Raw genomic sequence first — 23,720 nt, 5'->3', positions numbered from 1 at the left:
CAAAAACTGACCATATGGCATGTTTTAGTTTGAGAGTATATGAAGGAGAATGAAAATTTCCCTAGACAATAGAAGGGTGTGTTCCCTGTAGACATGCTATTGCTGACTATGATGTAGTTTAGTTCATTGTGTTCAGACTTGGTTCTTAGAGCTCTTCAACCATTACATCTCATATGAGCCATTGTCATTTGAACCAAGTGCACCACAGTTGCAGCCACCTACCTTTACCCTGCTCCGTGTTCCAGTCTCCTCAGTACAAAAGAGCAATGTATGTAACCAGCAGCAAGAGACAGCTCCCATCAGCTGATGTCTAGAATATCATTTCTCTGAGTAGCTTTAAAGGGATGAGGATTGCAGGTGGTTGTGAAATGAGAAGTAGTAGTCAAGATACTTGAAACAGGCTTCCCCACAAGCACTTTGCTAGCAGGGAAATATATGGTCCCACCCCACACTGCCTCACACTGTAGCAAAAGCACATGCAAATCCAGGAAGTGAATGTACTTGCATTTTTGTGTGTGTAGCCTTTGGTGATTTTTTGCGAAAACATGTCTTTGGAGAAGGACCCGGCAAGGGAATGCCTCTGCGGCTGGGGCATGAGTTTGTGTCCTTGAGTCAAAATGAGCTGTTGATGACCAGAACAAAGGAAAGAAAAAATGGTGGTATCTTATATTTACTGCCTTTCCTGTAGGGAAGGGTTTGTAGGACCACCTCTGATTTGCAGCACTAAGGATGCCCCCCCAGATTTGGATTATGTTTGTACACTTGCTTTTCGGTCCACATGTCCTCAGATAGGCACGAATTATTCCCATGGGTGTGTCAGGGACCAGAAGAGGTGGTGGAGCTAAGGACTCCAAATCAGAAGAGGGAGAGCATATGTAGCCAGTTCAGAAGTGGTGCTACCCAACAAGCTTGCGGGGACCAGTGTCCCATCAGTCAGAGGATGTGGCACTGCCATCTTTTGACTCAGAGAACTCTGTTGAAGACCTAGTGAGACCAGAAGCTCTCCCTCTCCATTGCAGAAGTAGCTCTACTGGAGAGGACTCTACTCAAAGCAGCACCTTCCAGTATGGGCAGCGGGGCTCACAATCTGGATGCAACTCTTGCTGCTATATACAGCCGAGCTCTGCTCTCCCATAGCTCAGTGCTTATCTCCAGCCTGAGCCCTTCATGAGATGAACACTCACAATAGGTGTAGCATACAAGGATGTAGCATTAGCTAGCCTCTTGTGACAGCTACACAGCAACAGCACAAGGCCCTTAAAGGAATGAAAAGAAACCCTGCCAATCATCTGTGAGGGAAATGATATATTGATTCAGCACCACTGAAGGCCGAGATCAATGTGCTGCTCTTCTTCTCCCTCCTCTCTCTGTCCTCTCCCCACTTCCTTCGCCCTGGCTGCCCAGGTGTTGTTTGTGGCAGAGGTAGGGACAGGCAGGCTTCGTGGAATCGGCAGGCCCGGGCAGTGGTGCTTTTGTTGAGGCCTCGAGCGCCATTCATCAGCCTCCTAATGAGCCATCCCAGGGAATGGGAGAGCGAAGCAGATAAAGAGGAGCATTGAAAAATGCACAATATTAGGTGCCTGATGAGCTAAATCTCATCAATAAGACACTGTGAGCGTTAGATAGTTTGGCTCATGCTGCTTCAGGCTTTCTCTCCACATACGCAGGCACTCATATGCAAATGCCAATGTTTACACTTTACTCTGCATCCTGCAGCTTTTCTTAATCTGTTGAAGGTTAAAGGAGGTGCTCTTCTCAAGAGCATTTGGCCTTTAGGCCCTTCTGCTTTTCACAGGAGCTGGGGTCTACAGCCACTGTGCCTACTTAATATTGGCCAGAGAAAGCTCAGAGAAAGCTATAGATAGGAGAACTCCTGGAAAGCTCAGAGAAAGCTATAGATAGGAGAACTCCTGGAAACAGTGCTGAGTTGTCAGTGGAACAAAGGTAATGGAAACATTTGCAGACAATATGTAAAGAGCAGAGCAGGCCTCTAGATCCTTTAGTTTATTTGTGAGATCTCAGCCCTGCATTCGCGTCAGAGATGGCCAAGTGATCAGTGGTAGAGCATGCAGAAGGCCCTAGGTTCAAGCTCTGGAATCTCCAGTTAAAAGGTTATCGGGTCAGAGGACCTGGAAACATCTCTGCCAGAGATTGTGGTGTTTTCAGTAAGAGTTCGGTGTAGTGGTTACAGTCCTGGACTGGGAGAACCAGGGTTGAAATCCCTAGTTGGCCTTGAAGCTTAATGTATTAGGCTTCTTGTACGCTGCTTAGCGATGATTGTGATTAAGCAGTATACAAATAGTTGAAAGGAAATGAAATAGATTCATTTTGATAGGTCTCCTCTATTTAAGTTACTAACGACCATTACTTTTAATGTGCCTACTCTGAGTAGGTTTTACATCGGATAGAATCCTATGTTAGCTTTCCTCATTGTGGTACCCTCTTGATGTTTTGGATTATAAAAACTGGCAGGGGCTGATAGGAATTTCACTCCAAAACATCTGGAAGGCACCAGGCTAAATTGAGGAGGGCTGGGCTATGTGCTGGAATTGCCATACTTCCAGGGTTTGGGGGGAGTCATCTCAGCAAGTTATCAATGGCTTTCTTCATGCTTGGTTTTGTATTTTATGCTCAAATGTTTGGTTTTGCCTCAGATCCATTCCTTCCAGGAACTGGGTTCAGAGCCGTGAATTCTAAAAGCTCATCCCATATTGACTGTGTAGTCACTGTCCTGTTGCATAAAAGTGTGTTTTGGTCTATGTCATTTTTAAAAGATTGTGCGCAGACTTATGATGAGCCCAGGAAAAGCATTGTCTCCTTACACAAAGAGGTTGTTAGAGCTATGTGGTAGGTGCTGGCTGGTGTCTTGCTGTCAGCTGCTAAAGTGCTTCTTATCTTTGCAGATCAGCACATAATCCCTGCTCCAAAGCTGTTGGGGGAGCATGTGGTGTTAACATAAGTCCTTGCCTAAAGATGCCAACTTACCTTTGCCTGGTTTTATGGGCTTGGTTACTATTTTATACTTATTTATTAATATCCCATCCTTCCTCCTAAAGGAGCACATGGCAGCAAACCACATCCACAACAAAACATTTTTTTTAAGCATTTTGAAAACAGCTACGGTTAAAAACGTTCTCTCATCCTGTGATTTTGCAGTTGCCAGGAGCACTGTCCTTCAACTGTCGAATGCCTGGGTAAACAGCAGTGTTTTCAAACCCCTCCTGAAAGTCAATAGTGATAGAGACAATCACACCTAACCGTGGCATTCCACGAACAGAGCCACCACTGAAAAGGCCCTGTCATGGGTCATAGCCCCCTTCCAGCAGCCACAGCCAACAAGGCCTTACTAGCTGCTCATAGGGGCTGAGATAGCTGATAATGGGGAAGGTGCTCTTTTGGGTCCTTGGGTCATTTTGGGTTTCATATGCTGGCACTAACACCTTCAATTGTGCCAGTAGCTCATTGGCACCCAGTGCAGTGCTTTCAGAACTAGCGACACATGGTCTCATTGGACTGCCCCAGTTACCAACCTAGCAGCCTCATTCTGTACTGACTAGAGCCTCTGGACTTTCTTCAAGGGCAGGTCCTCATTCAGCACATTACAGTACTCTAGACAGAAAGTCACCAAATTATGGGGGTTTGCAAAATGTGTGTGGTGAGGGAGAGATTTGGGATTTTGGCCAGTCCTAGACAGTATTCAGAGTGCTGAAGACCAAGGATGGACGGAACCATCTTATTTCCAGTCTGCTTCAACTTTGCATGTGTTTATAAGTCTGTTCCATCCTATTTCCACATTAATCTGTGGTTTTTAAAAGAATCTCTATGAAAATTAATATTTACACATTATTGAAATACATATTTTATCACAAAAAGCTTATTTAAATATGTATTTTTTCTCAAAGTATGCATTTCTAAACATGTTTTATGTTAAAATATGCCATTAATACTTTTTTACACATTTTGGTGCATATTTTGAGCCATAAAATACAGAGATGTGCAACATCTGAATAATAATTGCATTCCAATCTGTATATTAGTCCAGGAGGTGCGAATTAGGTTGGTTTGTATAAAAATGTGGACTGAATGTAATTATCCTCTACCCTAATAGACACTCACTGATTTATTCTACAGTGGGATCCATCTGGATTTCACTTGCCTTCCCCATGTAGCCAACCCATCGTATCAGAACTTGGTGCCCTCCAGTGATATCAGCATACAAGGGGGGGTTGGGGCTCAAGGTCTTCTATGGCCCTGGCAGGTACCATTCATGCCTCCAGCATGTACTGCACCTACAGATCTCTCAGCAAGCCTGGCATGGGCCTGGTGCAATGAGGGACCCAACCAAATGCTTTGTGAACCCTATTTGCCCATGTACCTCCCTTAAGAGAAGGCAAAAGTAATTTCATCTTTTGTGTTTGGAGACTTAATAAAAGTGGCAAAGAGCCAAAGCAGGTTATCCTGGAGTCAGTATGTGTGATAGCCTTCCCGTAAATAAGAAAGAGCTGGCTAACACATCATTTGGCATAAAGTTGATCTACTGAGCTCACTGTTGGCTGAGCAGATTCAGTGGCCTGTTTTAAATGGGTGTATCACTGTTAGCTTGAAACCACAATCTGCTCTCTAGCAGATCCATGCCAAATCCTCCCAGTTCCCTTTGCAAACAGATATTGAACCCGCTAATTCTTAGGGAAAGTTCTTCTACTATTGCATGATTATGGCAACCTGCCCAACTGCACTTTCGTAGCTGGGAGTCAGACAGTTCAAGAGCAGTTACCAACTGTAATTAACTAGTTAATACTTACCCCAAGTTTTAAAGAACACGAAGCCCTCTCTGTCTGTTGTCCATTGTATAAGACGCAGTATCCAGAACCTCTCAGGACTGAGAACATTAAAACAGGGTTAGTCTTCAGAGGTGATCAAAAGGTAAAAAGCAATCCACTGCTCTCAAGAGTGCCTTTAAACAGCCCTGATAACAGGTCAGGCACCTCGCTCTCAAGCAATGCATGGCTCCTCAGCTGACTGCAAGTGGGAGAAAACTGTGTGATGAGAGATCACAACAGACAAACAAGATACGACCAAGGAGCCATCTTCAATTTATTCTCCATCTGTGTTGCTTTTTTGTGCCTGAATGGTTTGCAGTTAGCTTTTATAAGTAATAAAAGCCCTCCTTGGAAGAGGCTTGAATTTCTGGCCTCACCTGAAAAGGGAGGAGGGCAGGCAAAAATGGGAGAGTCTTGCCATGCTGGAGTGTAATTGCCATGCATGCCTGTTAATGTACGGCCATCATTTGGCTTGTGCATTATGAGGAGACAAGACAGTTATTAATAAACAGCATAGCACCCACATTGGTTCTCTCCCTCTCTCTCTCTTTCTTTCCCAAGCAGACTTAATGAAGCCAAGTTTGCAAATGAAACATAATTTCAAAGACAGGCGTGTTGTCGGTAGGTCTAGGGATGATGTATGCCTGTTCTTGCTCGTTAGCAGCTGTCTCTTTAATTACTGCAGATGCTAACGAGATGCTAACAGCATATGGTGGCAGAGAGAGGAGATGCACTTTGCACCAAAGTAGAATTTGTTTTGATGGTGGCCAGCTGGGAAAGAGGTGGCAGGACTGAGGTCACTTGGGATTTTTGTCTCTACCCCTCCTGTTTTCATCTTCACCCTAGTTGGCATAAAAGATTGCACAAGAAAATACTGAAACACTCCTGGGGACCAGCTATGTAGCATTACTATACGTCTGATCCAAACACTGTTGAAGTCAATGTCTCAATCCACTGATAATAGTTTTCAGAGTGATGTCTCTCTAGTTCCCCCCTCACCTTCTCAAATGTCTTTCACACTCATCCTATTAATTTCCATCTCTTCTCCCCTGCTTCAGCACCTCACTTCCAGTCCATTTTAATCATACACACCTGACTGCTGAGGTTGACACTTTTCCAGCTGGGAGTCTACTGGCTCCTTTTGTTTACTGTCTTGTCCTTAACTTTTAATTGCACAACAAACACAGACTTCCATTTCTTTTATTGGAATGAAATCGTGTGACCATTTAGTAAGTGAAGAAGAAACAACAGGAAGCATTTATTTCACGTATCTAAGGATTGACTTATGAGGCACATGGCTATGGAGAGTTGTAGAATCTGGATTTTTTTGTACTGATGAGACAAATTCATAGAGGATATACAAATCCATTCCTGACTATTGACCATGCTGGCTGGGACTGATGGGAGGTGGAGTCCAACAACATTTGGAGGGCCAGTTTCCCCATCAATGTAGAGGAAGGCAGATTTATGTCCAGCTTGTCTCTTAACTTCATAATGCTGGAAGCTCTGAGTGAACAATAGTTAATGGATTGTTTTGCAGTTGTCATATATCCTTTTCTGAAGAACCAGGTCCTGGCTGTTGTCGGAGATTGATTCTAGGTTATATGGCTCATTGACTTGATCCAATAATGGGTAAGAATGAACATGGAGAATTAATTTGCAGAAAAGCTTGTAGAAAACCACACCAGTCAACCCAGATACCTACTGAACAACCACTTGAGATAGCCCTTTATGGTCTGCTTTATCTTATGAAGTCTTTGCTCATGCCTTGTCCATCCCCATGTATTGGATATTTTGTGCTGCCCAATTGAGCCTACACTTTGGGGGGAAATTAGGGTTATAATCCCTGTAGATCAGTGATCTTCGGTGAAGTTCTAGAATTTATAAAGTTCACACATGCTTTTTCACTGCTTTGTTTCTCAAACCATCATGTACCTCAGAATTAATAGCTGGCATATATTCAGAAAACACCTTGTCCATTATTTTGTTTGTGTGAAAAGCCAACTGAAACAATTGACTTGTATTTTGCAAAGAGTAGGATTTTTCTGATAAGATTTTCCAAAGAATGGCTTTTCTTGGCAAGATAGGGGTCAAAGGAGATACCATATGAAAGCAAATGGAGCAAGATCCAAAGGTACTAAACAACATACCGTAATCATTAGCCAAACTTTGATCTTACTACAACACTGGTCATTTCTGTGTATACATTCGAAGCATGTTCTCCAGGGTCCAGCAAATTTTTATTGTATGTATGTATGTATGTATGTATTTATTTATTTATTACATGGAAGTAGTGTTTAATAAAATCAGCCCCCAATTCAGGTTTGATTTGGAAACAGCTGCTTATTTTAGGTATTTCAAGGGATGTTCTATCTAATGCCCTGTCTTCCTCCCTTCTCTTTAGGAGTGTGCAGGTGAACCTCTGTTCATGCTTTACTGTGCCATCAAACAGCAGATGGAGAAGGGACCCATTGATGCTATCACTGGAGAGGCTCGCTACTCCTTAAGTGAAGACAAGCTCATCCGTCAACAAATTGACTACAAAATGCTGGTTAGTGCAAGTGGGAGCCTGGTTTTCTGGAATCTGAACAGCAGGGTCAATGTTATTGGGGGGTAAGAAATTCCACTGCAAAATTTTGCATTCCCCAAAATTTCCAACCTAATGACTGGAAAAGGGGGTAAAGCTTCCAAGGCAGTTTGATGACTTCTCATTCTCTTGCCCATTTCCCTCTGCATTCCCCCAATATGCAACCATAGTGCAATGTGGCAAATCCCATCATGCAAATATATTTACCTTTTTCTCTCATATAGACGCTGAACTGTGTGAACCCTGAGAATGAAAATGCTCCCGAGATCCCGGTCAAGGTTCTAAACTGTGACACCATCACACAAGTGAAGGAGAAGCTTTTGGATGCTGTGTATAAAGGAGTCCCTTACTCACAGAGACCTAAGGCAGGGGACATGGACCTGGGTAAGTTGCAGAGTTACAGATGTTTGCTGTGCAGTCAGTGTATACTAAAGGGTGGATTTACACAACCAGTTCATATTGCATTTGTACTTGCAGAGGTAGCTATGTTAGCTTGTTGCAGCAAAAGCAACAGTCTAGTGGAACTTTAAAGAGTAACATACAGAGCATCAGCTTGCGTTGATTTTGTCATATACAAAGGTCTCTAGTCCATGAAAGTCTATGCTACCAAAATAAAATCTATTAGTCTTTAAGGTGTCATCTGTTGCCAACCACTTTCCTCCCCACAACCTTTTCCCAACTGCCACTTTCCCAAAAGTTGGGCTCTGATATAGAGAGTCCATCAACTGCCTTGCAGGAAAGGCTGCATGAAGGTAAGTGGTTGGCAGGTGACTTAGCATCCCAGGCCTGCTTGCATACATTTTAACTTAGAAATCAGGCCTTTGTCATTGCCCAATGTAGTTTGAAACTTAGATGCCCTTCAATTTGCAAGCAAGGTCATCATTCAATCTACTGCTGGGGAAAATGTTCTTAATGTGTACTTGCTGGTCCTAGCACAACATCAGATGCTGCACCATGGAATGTAAGAAGGAGCAAGTCTCAGTGGTGCATTCTGTACTTTAGTCTTTAGAAGAGCTATACATTTTCTCATTGATGCTTGTTGTGAATCACCTGAATAGATTGTTGGACCCAGAGTTTGGAAGCCAGTGTTTTCATTGGCTGAGAAAGTAGTGCTCAGTCGGCATTGAAAATTTGAGATTCTCAATAAGGGAAAATGAAAGGAACATGGGTCAGCTGCAGATATTTCTGTTGCTTGGAGATTCACTGAACGGGGTCAAGCAGTAGGATGGTGCTGCTCAAGAACAGTGATATCCCATTTTTGCAAATGGAGTACAGACAGGAGAAAATGAGTCAGTTATTTCTCCATCTAAATGTTTGGCCAGCCTCATCAGCATAGCTGCTGGCAGCGCACAAGACAGCCAAGGGTTTAAAGTGGGGTGTGGCTTTTAAAAACTGTTTGTGCCACGCCTCACTCACATGCTCTCCATGCCTTTCGTTCTGTGATCTGTCCAAAGTGAGCACGATCCCCAGTGACCCCATGCCCTTCTCTTCCATCGGTGCAGAGTGGCGGCAGGGCAGGATGGCTCGGATAATTCTGCAAGATGAAGATGTCACGACAAAGATTGACAATGACTGGAAAAGGCTCAACACTCTCGCCCATTACCAGGTGTGGTGGTCTGCTGGCTTTAGCTGTAGAGGTGGGGCACAAGAAACTGTGGCACATCTAAGTGCAGGGTTCACTCAACTTTAGATGCTTCATGTGTACAGTGTGAGAGAAGGGCACTGCAGACAGCCTCTGCATCTGATACAAGAGAAATGCATGATACACTCTTGACTGTAATCTGGATATTGCGTAATGTAGATTAATGATCAGTCACAAACAGGACAGTTCCTGAGTATACTGCCAAACAATCTAGAGTGGTCTTTTAGTATACAGTGGTACCTCAGGTTACATACGCTTCAGGTTACATATGCTTCAGGTTACAGACTCCGCTAACCCAGAAATAGTGCTTCAGGTTAAGAACTTTGCTTCAGGATGAGAACAGAAATTGTGCTTTGGTGGCGCAGCAGCAGCAGGAGGCCCCATTAGCTAAAGTGGTGCTTCAGGTTAAGAACAGTTTCAGGTTAAGTACGGACCTCCAGAACGAATTAAGTATTTAACCTGAGGTACCACTGTATACCCTGATGCACCCTTTGGGGCATCTAAGGGGGTTGGCTCAGCCTTTCAGAAGGGATCCAGTTTGAAATGACATGGGTTGTGGGCCAGTGGGAACCACTCACTGCTTGCCTTTGCAGCTGCCCGCAGATAGTAGGCCACCTTGTCACTTGCCAGCTTTCTGCATTCACAGTCAGCCTTGCTGGGGCAAGGGACTGTCAAGTTTCCATCCTCTACACACCTAGCCCAACATGGCTTCTCCTCAGAAAGGATTAAGGCAGGGACAGGTAACCCTTTCCAGCCCTAGGGCCATATTCCCTTCTGGACAAGCTTGAGGGCATCAAGGGGAGGGGCAGAGGCAGAAGTGGGTGGAGCAATGAATGAAAATTTATCTTTGTACAGCAGGCTAGTTTCTACACACACACACACACCCCTATCCTCCATACAGTCATGCAAAAACATGTAAGGAAGAGTGCACAGTAGGGTCAGTGAGGGGTGTGGCCTACTAGGCAGAATTTTGAGAGAATTCTGGAGGGCCATATTTGATCTTTAGGCCTCAGGTTCCCAACCCCTGAATTGAGGGGTAGTGTACTAGTGTGGGGGTATTTCCTCAAAGTGGGGCAGTTATTAGGACAATACCTAGCTAAATGTTTTAGAATGCGAGCAAGATACATGAAAAAAGAGAAAATGTTTAAAAATGTAGAAAGTAGAATTTGCCTCAGAGCAAATTAGGCTGAGGAGAGGATAGAATGGGGATGTTGACTGAGACTACCTCAGCTTCCATCTTTTCCCTGAGGCATGATGGTCCATTGGTCCATTGTATTGAACTGCGTTTGGGAACCCACTGAATAGGCAATTGCAATTTCAGCTTGTCTTAGTGTGAGGAGCTACTGGGATGAGAGATGCATGATATGTGGATCTGAAAAGTCCATTCAATCTTTGTTTTGCTAATATTCTTGCTATAGGTGACAGATGGTTCCTCTGTGGCCCTGGTGCCCAAGCAGAATTCAGCTTACAACATTTCCAACTCCTCCACCTTCACCAAATCACTCAGCAGATATGGTAAGTGAGAAAACAGCCGTCATTGCTTGCTGTCTGGAATTCCGGAACAGTCTGGAGATTAGGAATCAGTCTTCCTGAAGCAAAGGCAGAGCAGAAAAGATGCAATATTGCAGCCAAAGCAACTTTTCTTAACCCCTTTCCAATGTCTCATGCATCAGTTTTGGAAGAGAAAATCACCCAAGCCCACCTCAGTGCTACTTATAGCAAACCTACCAACATTGCCACTTCAGAAATTCTTCTTCTGATTCTGTCTCATCCCTCTACCTGTTGACTCGTCATATCCTGTGTAATTACTTCTGCAAAACTTGTATTTTTTGTCAGGGTCTCTTAGTTAAAGTCCCTGGCAAGAATAAAGTTCCATGTTAGTTGATGAGGATAGGTAAGGTATCTATTGTGGCACACCCTTAAGTTAGCACTTTGTTGCGGAAAGGGTGTGGTGGGGGGGGGGGACTACAGCTCTTTAACGTTTATTTAAGAAGTGTTTTGATTTGAGCAGAACTTCCTGTGCAGCATTAGATACAACCCAGTGTGTTTGAAGAAAGAGTTTCCTTTCATCTTCCCCCTTTAAAATGCAAAAGCAGCCAGTTAAAACTAGCAGAGCAGAAAAAGATGTCTGTCTGTCTGTCTGTCTGTCTGTCTGTCTAACGATATTTATAGCCTGCCGTTCCTCCTCAGAGATCCCAGGGGTCCTTCAGAAGTATCTTATATGAATGGCGCAGCAGGTTGATGTCTCAAGTATTTGAGAGAACATGTATTTGGGCAGGTTAGGACTGGAGAGAACCTGCCAACAGTATGAGCTGGCCTTAGGTTTTAGCAGCTTCCGCTCACTGCTTGCAGTTCCCCTGGCAGTAAAAAAAGAAAGAAAGAGGAAGTCCAATGATTTCTTGGTTAATAGAGCCACCCAGCCTATGAACTTTCATTGCCTGGTTCTAAAGGGTAGCCCAACACGAATCATATACTCTTGGTGGTGTGACAGGCCTTGCTGCAAACTAAGTGAGGTGGAGGGAGGACAGCTGAGGCTGGAAGGCAGCGAAGGAGGGAGAGGCGGTTCCCATTGCATGTGGTTTCCTCACAGAGAGTATGCTCCGGACAGCCAGCAGCCCTGACAGCCTCCGTTCCCGGACCCCCATGATCACTCCTGACCTGGAGAGCGGCACCAAGCTGTGGCACCTGGTGAAGAATCACGATCACATGGACCAGCGAGAAGGTGACCGTGGCAGCAAGATGGTCTCAGAAATCTACTTGACCCGCCTGCTAGCCACCAAGGTAAATCGGAAGGAAGGAAGGCTCTACCTAGATGCGTTCTAAAGTTTGAGTAGATGTACAGACTGCCAAGTCACACACAGAATCTGGTGGGTCTTTCATCCTACCATGCTGTCAAGTTTCTGCCCTCTTCAGTCTTGCTGTTATAAATCAGCAGAGAGTATATGGAGACAACTTATTATTCCATTTGCGATGATTTCTGACCTCTTATCTGCTTAACACCAAACACTTAAGGGTTTGGAGTTCTCACTGCTGCAGTTGCATCGCAAGAGATTCTAATGATAATTGCATTGCAGCAGCAATTGAAATCCAAGGTTCTTTAGAGAAACTTATCCCTTCCCCACAGCATACATTATCAGCCTCTGGGCCCATTATCACAAGATGGGTGATAGCCAATGCTTACTCTAGATGCCTTGCTGTCCCAGAGTGATCTGCTCCCTGCACATGCTAAGGGCATATGTAACATTTTGCAAGGATGATGCACTTTTCTTGCCCAGCCCACTCATACCTAGCTCTAGTAAAACCAGCAAAACTAAACCAAACCACACTTATACACACCCAAAAACCAGAGGTCATGAGCAGAAGTTCCCTATAGGCTTCCCCACTAGCTCTTGGGCTTCTGTGATAGCACGGCTGCTGTTGTCTTAGAATTTCTGACTCTGTTCACCTGCTCCATTCCTTGAATTCCTTACACAACTTCTGACCTCAAGGAATAAGCAAAAAGAAAGGAAAAGAGTGTGTTTTGGCTTGAGTGACAGATGATCAGGCAATCAGACAGACAAGCCAGTTTCAGTCTTCAAGGTACTCCCTCCAGCCCAGCCCGGTGTCATGCTTTAAATACAAAGACAACCCCTAGATGGCATTTTTAAATCTCTTTCTTTATTTTTCCGGGCCACTGGTAATCCTAATCAGCCCACTTGGCCTGGTGATAGGCATGGGCCCAGGTTCTTCTGCCTCTCCATATATGCAGAGGGACCTGGCTTCATTCTTTTAAACTCTTCACCTACCTATGGAGCATTTCTGGCCCCAGTTACATTTGGCCAAAAGGAAAAAAGGAAAAAAACCCAAACACCCAGCTGCAAAGACTAGTTTTGCATCCTAGCTGTTGACGAAGCAAAACTGAATCCCAGCCTCCGGTTGCTGCAATCACTGATTTCCCCTGTGCTCATTGTTCATATGCTTGATAGACGCCCTCATTTTATCAGCACTCTGCATCAGCAAAAGCCGAGGCAAGGGAGCTTTAAAAGTCCAATGGCTACTCACACTGTGTAATTGCTGCCCTGGTTTCTGATGTAAATCAAATGGTCAATAATATAAGATTTGTACAAAAGCAAACAATAATAATATTGTCGAGTTCTGAGAACTGGAGAAAGCCACATTAATTGCAGGAGCTGGCATGCAAATGGCACAGCCGAATCTCTCTCTCTCCCTCTCTCCTACTTTATTCCCAGACCAAATAATAAATTGTAATAATCTACCATAGCTATTTATTTTCTCACTGGAGGTTGGCTGCTGTGGGTTGCTTCTCATCCTGAATCAAAAACATTCCTCCAAGAGCAGGTGGAGAAACAGGCTAATTCTTGCAATTTTCAGAGGAGTGTGAAGGAATATTTTGGGGGGTGGGCACAAAATTCGCCAGAGTTCTCAATGCTGTAGCAAGCCGCCAGCTGCTACATTTCTTATCCCAAAATGCCCCCAGTGCAAAGTGCATTCTGAGATAAAAATTAATAGTGGTGCCTGCCACAAACCACCTTGACAATCTGGCTCAGCATGTGCCATCTAGCTTCAAACAGCCAAAGAAAAGAAAAAAAGATGAAAATGGGCGTGCTTTTCATGAAGCTTCTCATGGATTTCTATCATAGTCTTATGTGAAAAACTTAAGCACAGCACTAATTACTGCTGCTTAACACTGCAATTTCAACACAGTCCTGGGAGGTTCAGGTGTATTATACAGTAGAACCTTGGTTCTTGAACTTAATCCATTCCAGACGTCCATTCGACTCCCAAAACCGTTAATAAACCAAGGCACAGCTTCTGATTGGCTACAGGAGCTTCCTGCACTCAAGCAGAAGTGGCGTCGGACATTCAGCTTCCAGTAAACCTTCGGTTACTGGAACACTTACTTCTGGGTTTTCGGCATTCGGGAGCTGATTTGTTTGTCAACTAAGCTGTTTGAGAACCAAGGTACTACTGTAGCTTCATGTATTGAATGTATTTCATACTTCAGTAGCTATGTGTTTATCTATCCTTGTAAGAACTTAAAACCTTTTTTAAAAAAAATAATAATATTTTTATTAGGGTTTTTACATAAAAAGAAAGAATAAAAGAAAAATACAAAAATACAAAAACACAGAAAAAACAAATAAAAACAATTCCATTCTCATAATATTCCTTGCGTTTACTTATTTCCCAGACTTCCCCACACCTCCCCTCACTGTATTCCAATTCAAATATTTAATCAGCAAATCCCTTCCCTCTAACTTAACTTAACTTAATCTTTATCTTAATATCTTAATATATTGAACCTTTAATTTTACACCTTTTTACCTTCAAATTTTCCATACTCCTTCACCACATTGTTGCTAATAACCTTTTAAGCTCAATCCGATGTCATTCTAACATTCATTAATCTTATAATATTTCTGTAAATAGTCTTTAAATTTCTTCCAATCTTCTTCCACCATCTCTTCTCCCTGGTCTCTGATTCTGCCAGTCATTTTTGCCAGTTCCATGTAGTCCATCACCTTCATCTGCCATTCTTCCAGAGTGGGTAGTTCTTGTGTCTTCCAATACTGCGCAATAAGTACCGTTGCTGCTGTTGTGGCGTACATAAAGAAAGTTCTATCCTTCTTTGACACCAATTGGCCGACCATGCCCAGGAGAAAGGCCTCTGGTTTCTTCAGAACTTAAAACCTTCAGCAAGCCAAGTATAGCATTCGACTGAACATGAATGAACTTGTGGCTAACAGACAGTGACCTGGAACTCTCAAAAGATCAGGGTTATAACCAAATTCCTTTCTCTGCCTATAAAATAAGTCTTACCATCAGAAGGGGGTTTTTAAATTCAAGATTCATAAGTGACTGATACTGCAAACAAGTGCCCCCTAATGGATGGATACTAAGAGGGTATCGTCTGGTGCCCCCATGGGAAAAATGGTTGCACTCTATGACAGTCTGCTATGGCTAAGCCTACTTCTGAATTGCAGATGAAACACACATGGCAGAGTGCTTAGATTCCTTGTGTTTTACTATGTAAAACAGCCTTCATTGATGCTTCGGTCTTACTATTAGAGTAGGCCCAAGAACAGGTGTCACCTCATCTGCTTTGTCTATGGATGTTGTGAAGAGATGAGATCACTTCTGTAACACAGCCTGTACATTTCTGTGGCTTTCACTGGCAATGCCAGTGTCATTTCAGGGCATAACTTTTCTTCTTATAATCTCAATGGGATCTTTATGCCTCCCAAGCAGACTATGCCTTCATTCCATTGCCACCATTTTTCTACATCCAGGGAACCTTGCAGAAGTTTGTTGACGACCTCTTTGAGACCATATTCAGCACCGCCCACCGAGGGAGTGCCTTGCCTCTCGCCATCAAGTACATGTTTGATTTCCTGGATGAACAAGCTGATAAGCACCAGATCAATGACTACGATGTCAGGCATACTTGGAAGAGTAATTGGTAAGTAGGGCCCACAGCTCAGTTGTAGAACGCAATCTGTGCATGCAGAAGGGAGTCTCCAGGTGGGGTGGTCTGCAACCCTGGAGAGCTCCTGCCACTCAGTGTAGAATCACTCTACACTCTATATGCAACTCTGGGCCTGCCTAATTCAGCCCTGCCCACCTTGTGGTCCTGTCCATTGCTGGCGTGTGGCCTTTGGGGGAGTGGGCAACAAGGAAATGTGGCCTTTGGGATTGAAAGAATTCCCAACCTTGGTGCAGACAATGCTGAGCTAGGAAACCTCACAGGAACTCTTGGTTTGCCCCAGTTTTTCTCAGATAAGAGATCAAGTGGTAGAAATCGCTTTAGTCGTGTGGGAAACCAAGTTCCCAAAGGTGGAAAATGAATGTACAGTGGTACCTCTGGTTACGGACGGGATCCATTCCGGAGGCCTGGCAGTATCCTGAAAAGTCTGTAAAATGGAAGGGCCCTTCTACGCACACATATGGCGCGATTGAGTGCTTCTGTGCACGCACACGGCAAAGCCCGCAAGTATACACTTCCGGGTTTACCGGGTTTGCAACCTGAAGATTACGTATCCAGAGGGATACGTAACCCGAGGTACCACTGTACTTAAACCCCACTTTTTCCTAGGGTAGGTGAAGCCTCCAATATGCATTCAAACAGTTTCTGCTAGATCCCTTTCTGCTGGCCTATCAGAGCCAGTGCAAGGGAGTTGGGCACACTGCCCTGGACCAGTGCAAATTGAATGTAAGTTTATATAACCATCATAGCTAAAGATTGGAGCAAACGTCACCATCATAATTAGTTAAGAATACGGTAGGAAAGTTAGCACCAGCAGCATGCATAGCACTAGAGAGCCAAATTCCGACTTCCTATCCATTTATACTAGAGCACAGGGGGATTTGGGTGCTCAGCAAGTGGTGAGATGCGACAAGCCCTCTGCTACATGCAAGGTTTCATGTCTCCCCTTCTGCCGATTTCATCTCTCAGATCCTCTTAACTATTTCAGGGGACAAGAACATACACTCTCATCTCTGGCATTTGTTAAATGGAAGTCCAAATTGCTTTTGTATAGTTCAGTAACTGTCAGTAATTAGCCGGGCTGAAAAAGAAACATTTTTAAATGGCGATATGAGAGCATGGAAACGCTTGGAACTGATTTATCGCTATGCTTTCTGTAATAAAGGAAGAGTCGTTATGTTGGGAGGGGAGAGGAGGGAGAGAGGGAAGAATCCCAATGATGCCTGGTTTCCAATTCAGCAGAGTCCAGGGAGGCAGGCCCCTGCATACTAATGGCCATGCTTATTCCAGGGTGATAATTCAATGTGCAGAGTTCATTTCTTGAGATCATTTCCTGGAATTAAAATGTGCATGTGTGCCCAGCACTCACATGATAAGAATACTATGGAGCCAAGCATTTGGTGTTTGAGTCAAATGTATTTCATGGGAACCTGTGCCTGAGGTGGTATACCTGTGTGCCTGGGCTATACCACTTCAGACTGCAGCTGAGGGTCCAGATCATGGAATACTGTTCCATGCACACACAAAAATCATTCCACATAGAAAATGAGATGCCAGGGAGAATGAATTTGAATTAGCCTTCTCCCTTACATGGTAGGTTTCTATGTGTAGGAATCTCTCCTAGCTAGGCTCAGAAGCTGTGAGGAATTACGAGAGGGGGTATCCCCAGAAATCTCAGTGTGTCGGCAGGGGTCTGAAACTTATTTCTCTCTCAGAGAGAGATTGCTTGAGCTTCCCCAGCAGCTGTGAATTTCTGGGGAAAGGAAATAGGAGCCACTCAGCTGTACAGAATGGATTTTGAAGACCCAGTCAAGAGAAACATGAATTCTGGGTTGGGATGGGTCTGGAGCAAGTAGCAGAAAGGGGCAGAAGAGCTAGTAAACCACATTTCCAAATCACTACCATCTATGGAGATTAAGAGAGAATATCTACCCTGTTTTCTGGGAATCTGACTAGCCAAAGGTTATTGCCAGCCAGGGTCCTGTTTTTAGTTACCAAATAATGTGTTTCCCCAGCCTGACTTTCCTCCTTTCTTTTCCTTTGCAGTCTACCTCTGCGCTTTTGGGTGAATGTGATTAAGAACCCCCAGTTTGTGTTTGACATTCACAAGAACAGTATTACTGATGCCTGCCTATCAGTGGTGGCTCAGACATTCATGGACTCCTGCTCAACTTCTGAGCACAAGCTAGGGAAAGACTCTCCCTCCAATAAACTACTGTACGCCAAGGACATCCCCAACTATAAGAGCTGGGTAGAAAGGTGAGTGGCTTCAACCATGGGGAGGTGGCCTTGCAAGATGCAGCTGTGTAAGAAGAGTTGCTTTTGTAATGTGTGCTCTGAATGGCTGGAGAGCCTGGCAAACCTGCACATGTCTATGAAAGAACCTCCCAGGACTGGAGGGTGAAGAAATCTTCCTAGCCAATTGGAAAAGACAGGTTGGTTGGTTTTTCAAAGCGAGGACAATTGCTCTCAGTCCCCAATGACTGACAAATAAAGCACATGGGGGGGGAGGGGGGAATAATGGAGGCACCCGTTTGTAATGAAACTGCTGCCAGTGTGATTTGTAGGGAAAGGAGCAGAGCAAAATCTCTAGCCAAAGGAGCTTGCAATCTTAATTAATTTTGTTAAAAGTGCAAGCATGTCATATTGGGTAAGATGAAGGCAGGTTTTGGATTTTACCAAGAAGGTTCTGGTTCACTTTTCCAGGCATGTTTGTCTTGTTAACAAATTATTTTCCCCACCCCACAAAAAGTTTTCCTACTGAAAATGCGTCACACAAGAAGAGAGTGGAATTCACTGGAGGTAGCTCAGTTCTGTGAAAGACCTATCTGTTGCTACCACTACCACCATATTGATATACCAAGCAAAACCATGACATTTTTCTACCCCAGCTGACAAAGAGGGGGGAAATTGACAGAGGAACATGCTCTGAAAATGGGGTTGAAGCCTTAGTTCTTCCCACCAGGCTGTTTGCAGCATGAGAAGCAGTTTCCTTGAGCTCATAGGCCCCCATGGAAAATGTGTAAGAAATGAACGGGACGCTGTTAAGTAGGCTTGCTCAAAGAATCTCCTTCCTCCTTTTTTGCTGGACTCCTTTTTTGCTGGACTTAAAAAAAAAAGTTCTAGCAGCATTTAAATTTCCCCAGACCTGTTGTTCTTCACAGCATGTCTAGATTTCAAGATTTGGGGTAGTAGTGTGGAGTTGGGGTAGTAGTGTGGAGTTGTCAATTTGTTTATAAGTTTCCTGGGGACCTGAGGAGTGTAGTGACTTCATATTTCTGGGCCAGTTGTGATGTGGATGGATGGAAGATGTCATAGCCCAAGAAAGATGAAAAGGAAGCTTACAGGTATGATGCATTGAATTGAGCATCCTCAGCAGCTGCAAGGAAGGGACCAGCACAATCAGGAGTCTTCTGCTTGAAGCAGTGAACCCCACACCCACTTTGAGAAGATGAGGGGAAATCCTTGTCACTGGTGTCTCCAGATGTCTGCCTCCTTTGCACTCCAAATGTATCTGTGGTTTTGGGTAGGAAAGTGCCCTTGTAAGCATCTTAACACCATCCCTTGGCAGAGATTGTGGCCAAAGGATAGGGGAGGCCTTTGATCTTCACCTCCCAGAGGCAATATGTTGCCATTTGCTCCTGACCAGATGCCTGTTCAGCATTGCTCCACTTTTCTTGGTTTCTTGAGGATGCAACGATGTTCTTCCATTATCCCAGCTGTGCCACAGCTTTTAATTCAAACTATATTAATGCTTCATATTTCTGATTGAGAAAGGCAAAGGACATTGCATTCAGAATTATTTCTACTTATTTATACCGCTGTGTGACAAATACAGACAGAAACTTTTGACTGCCATCATGCAGTGGTCCCCTTTCTCTTCTGTGCCTCTGTATCAAAGTGAGAGCAATTGGGTCAAATTTCTAATAAATATAATAAAAAAATATTTTTAAAGGTACATACACCAGAAATTTCCCCCCTCCACTGCTCACCTGCTCCATAGAGCCTACCTCAGAGAAGCTCCCATCACAGGTGTGCTGTTCAATTTCTATCTGCAACAACAGAACAAAGCCCAACAGAGTTTTTTGGAATTGCATAGAGCCCTCCATAGCAAGCAGCTGCTTCACTACCAGCTGTTACTGCCAAGAACTACATCAACCAATATCCCTCCCCTCAGTTTATATCCATGTTGCCTCCGTGTTCCCAAGGGTATATGCATCAAGCATAGATGATTATATCTGGGGGGAGTGGGGGACAATATCTGATTGATGGGCTGGATCCTGAGCTCCCCTATTCCCCTCAGGCCATTTTGACAGGTGGGTAAGGGTGTCAGCCTGTTAGTTACCTGACATCACCATGACATCAGCTGAATGTACGTCAGAGGAAAGACCCAGGCATGCAGTCTAAGTGTGCTGCTGATTCTTTCCTTTCTCCCTTCTCGGCCTAGCTTGATCTGAAGCAAAGCGGCAAAGGAAGATTCCTGCCAAAAGCAATGATTGGCTGCACTGCAGAGTAGTGCAACTGATCCCTGGAGGACTTGCTGTTGCCTCTGATAAGTGCTGACAGCAAGCCTTACTTGCCAAGGAACATTCAGAAGCACACTTTACGGTTCCTGATTGTTCCTTTGCAGCCGTGTCAGGTGTGTGGGAGGTGGCTCTGGTTTGAGGGAAAAAGACTTGCGCCACTCCTGATTGGCCTAACTTGATTTCCCTCAACTGATGAAAAATTTCATTTTTTATTGTGTTCTCCTTCCATGGACCCAGGACAGCATGAATGGTTCTTCCTTCCTCTATCTTTTTAAACTTCAAAACAGTCCTGTGAAACACTAATCCACCCACACATTAAGATTGTCAGTGGAGAGACTTCTGACTTGCCCGCCTCTGAGAGCTCTTGTGTTGGCAGGCTCAAGGGAAAGGGCCTTTTTTGTGGTAGCTGGCAGGTATCCATTGGCCCTCATTGTCACAGGTGTTTAAAGAAAGCCTTAAAGACCTATTTGTTTTCACTGGCTTTTGCTTGTGTTGTTTGCTATAGCTGTTTCATAATATTCCTGATGGTTCTGGATTGCACTTGGTATTGGATTCAGTTGGAGAGGTGTTTTTTTCCATTCCTGCTGATTTTTAATATTGTGATTGCATTGCATTTTATCTTGCATGTTTCAGTGAGTAGACCTTAAAAGGTGCTGTACAAATCCTTTTTTAAAATGAAGTGATTATATGGCTGAGAAAGAGGGAGAGAGCTGGCCAGGGCTGAGTAACTGAAACCTGGTCTTTCTGGTCCTAATCTAGAAGTCTATCCATTACACCACACTAGTTCTCACTAAGGTATCATTGTGGATTCTCTATTATGCTGTTATGGTGACATTGGCAATGGCAATGGCTTGTCTGCGGACAGCCTTGTGTATCTTTCCCAGCTGTCTGCTGTTGACTGAATATTCACTCTATATCTGTCTTTGATGTTTACAAGGTCTGGGCATTCCTCTGATCCCTTCAAATACCCATTTTACATGCTCCTAACACTTCCTAATTTGCCACACACTCAACTGATCACCACAAACTTTTCAACTAACCAACCTATTGTGGTTGAAGTTACACAAAGGTTTTCTGTACTCCAGTAGCGGTCTGCTTTCAGTTTATTGATGGGTGGATTGAATTTCCTCCATAAGGAGCCCTGTTGTCACAGTGTGACTGTGCAATAGGAAATCCAAAGGAACATGAGATTCTTAATCTCGAGCCCCATGTTGGGCAAAAGATTCCTGCATTACAGGGGGTTGGACTAGATGACCCTCGTGGTCTCTTCCAGCTCTACAATTCTGAGGTTCTATGAGTCATTTGGCACAGGAGTAGAAAACTGTTTAATTTGCTTCGCATAGTATACTGTACTCAGTTGCTTCAGATTAATATTTTGCTTTGTTACAACAAATCACTTGTTCTCCTTCTGGATGTCCCTAGATTTGTCTTCAGAAAAGGTTTTCCTTCTGACTTTCTGTCTCTCCTGCTCCCTGCTATAGATATTATGCAGATATTGCTAAAATGCCAGCAATCAGCGACCAAGACATGAGCGCCTACCTGGCAGAGCAGTCCCGGTTACACCTGAGCCAGTTCAACAGTATGAGCGCGCTGCATGAGATCTACTCATATATCACCAAGTACAAGGATGAGGTAAGGGGAAGCAGTAGGGGAGGATCAGTGGGAGGGAGAGGAGTCGATGACCTCTTTCCATAAGGCTGGTCTGCCCTGTATATCCACAACCTCTTCTGAGGCCTCTCTGCCCTGCAAACTAGACTTGCTTATTTATTTTGGAGCTCAGATTTTTTTTTGGGGGGGGGGAGTTAAAAGCTGACTGGCAGTGCAGTACATGAAAGGGATAACTCTGGCTAGAATACGGATAAACCTCCGCACTCCAGCCCACTCCTTTTCCTCCATTGAAGCCCCTTAACCCCCTGTGTTAGTGCTCCAAGGTGGGAACACTGTGCTTCTCTTGTGATGTGCAGTTTTGCCCTCAGGTGTTCCTGTCAGGATCCAGCAGGCTATTATATACTCATGTTTCCACCTTTCTCCCCCGTTCCTCCCCCCGTGCAAGTGTCCAAACTGCTCAAGGTAAACAAACAAACAGGCCAACTTTAACCTTCATTCCCCCCTCCCAACCAGGAAAGAAATAATAATAATGATGATGATGATGATGATGATGATGTAAGAATCACAACAGTGTTAGCAAATATATAGCAGGTAAATACAAAAGAGGGGACTAAATCACACAGTGGGAAAGCATATAATTAATTAATTAATTAAACAAATAAAGTAACAAAAGAAAAGAGAGAAAATCCCGCTTGCCCTTTGCCATTCAATCACCAGCTTAAACTACAGGAACATGCAGAAGTACAGCAGAGGAAAACACTCTCTTAGCATGTCACTTGACTGTTTTCAGTTATCCCTATGCTGGGTAGTCTCCAATGGTATCCTAATTTGCAATCCCAGGAGGGGGGGGGCATGTTTGCCATGAAGTCACTTCAGCCAGCCTCTTAAGTTTTAAGGAGTGGTTAAAAGCCCATCTGCCGTAATTGGTATAAACTCCATAAAGTACTTTTCTGTGAACACATTCTCTGCAATCCTTTATTAAAGCAATAAAATATATAACACTAATAAAAATATATGTAATAGGATCACAGGGATTTTATTGCCCGGCTGAACGACAATGAGACCTGGGGGAGTGGGGGGGGGGGAATAGTGGCTTGTGTAAAGCAATAAAAGCCTTTGTACAAGAGTTTGCCAAACTACTCTGGGCAAGGAGGTTCTTCCAAGAGCTGGTGAGTGGCCCCACAGTTTCTTACGTTCATAAGTGGATAGAAGGTGGGGAGAGAGAGGGAGTTATCGTGGGAAGGGGCAAAGGTTGCAACACACAGAGGTGGATCTAACAGACTGCATTAATGAAGAATTAGATAGGGTGCAAGGCATTTGGAAAGCAGGTTGAGGCTCAAGTTACTGCAGCTCAGTAGAACAGGCATAAACACCCATATCAGTTGTCTTGTCTGTCTCAAGCCATGAAGTAGTTGTTTGCACACTAAGGAAATTGACAAAGCATTATTTCTGAGTGACAGCAGATTAGTGCTGGGCAGCTGGACTAAATGCTTCCTGTCAGTGAAAACTGAACAATAATGTAGTTGTGGTCGTTCCTTCATACACAAGATCCACGTGTGGCCACCTGCCGGGTGCAAGAAGATACGTACATGTTTCATGAGCAGAGACTTAGGATTGCTTTGGATATTCTCTACATTTCCATTGCAGAGTTCCTGCCAAAATGGGATGTTGTGCTGGTGTTCTGCCCTCCAGCCCAGCTCCCCCTTTTGCAAGCTGCTTTCAGCAGAAGTCGGATGGCCATCTGTCATGGATGCTTGAGATTCCTGTGTTGCAGTGATGGACCTATATGACCCTCAGAGGGTCTCTTCCAACTCTGCAGTTCTATGATTCTAAGGGCTTCAAAGCTATGGAGCACATTTGCTGAGATAGCAAAAGGTGCTTCCTAACAGATCTGCTCAAGGAGGAGACTGGCAGACCCTTTGCCTTTCCAGTTGTCTGCCAACAGGAGAGCTGTGTGTATATGAAATGACACACAGAGTCTCGTTATTGCTTTTTCCCCCTTTGCATATTAAACCGTAAGCAACTTTTTATTTTACAATACCTTAATTTAAAT

The 23,720-nt window shown here is 44.1% G+C and overlaps 1 protein-coding gene and 1 long non-coding RNA gene across 9 annotated transcripts in view; one reads left to right on the top strand and one right to left on the bottom strand.

The window, feature by feature from the left end:
- PLXNA1 (plexin A1) overlaps positions 1–23,720 on the top strand; it is a 298,111-nt gene that overhangs the window by 262,486 nt on the left and 11,905 nt on the right. For 2 of the 6 annotated variants that reach the window (XM_083418456.1, XM_083418457.1), the window contains exons 24-31: positions 7,225–7,371; positions 7,632–7,791; positions 8,910–9,013; positions 10,468–10,564; positions 11,640–11,830; positions 15,340–15,509; positions 17,580–17,792; positions 21,541–21,691. In XM_083418456.1, the coding sequence (XP_083274582.1) occupies positions 7,225–7,371; positions 7,632–7,791; positions 8,910–9,013; positions 10,468–10,564; positions 11,640–11,830; positions 15,340–15,509; positions 17,580–17,792; positions 21,541–21,691 (1,233 nt within the window). Of the gene's footprint in view, positions 1–7,224; positions 7,372–7,631; positions 7,792–8,861; positions 9,014–10,467; positions 10,565–11,639; positions 11,831–15,339; positions 15,510–17,579; positions 17,793–21,540; positions 21,692–23,720 lie in introns of all 6 variants that reach the window. The other 4 variants (XM_083418453.1, XM_083418454.1, XM_083418455.1 and 1 more) reach the window with 3 other exon arrangements.
- On the bottom strand, positions 1,902–21,529 carry LOC310667206. Of its 3 annotated transcripts, none has more exons than XR_014506204.1 (3): positions 19,544–21,529; positions 4,803–4,879; positions 1,902–3,221 (listed from the first exon to the last, which is right to left on the bottom strand). It is a non-coding gene; the product is annotated as an uncharacterized lncRNA (long non-coding RNA). The 3 variants fall into 3 exon arrangements; XR_014506205.1 differs by lacking the exon at positions 19,544–21,529 and adding an exon at positions 8,458–8,851; XR_014506206.1 differs by lacking the exon at positions 19,544–21,529 and adding an exon at positions 7,615–7,754.

Source organism: Podarcis tiliguerta (genome assembly GCF_965153285.1).
Source record: "Podarcis tiliguerta genome assembly, chromosome: 2".
Classification (NCBI taxonomy): Eukaryota; Metazoa; Chordata; class Lepidosauria; order Squamata; family Lacertidae; genus Podarcis; species Podarcis tiliguerta.
Note: the sequence above shows the minus strand (reverse complement) of the source record. Positions and strands in the feature narration are given on the sequence as shown.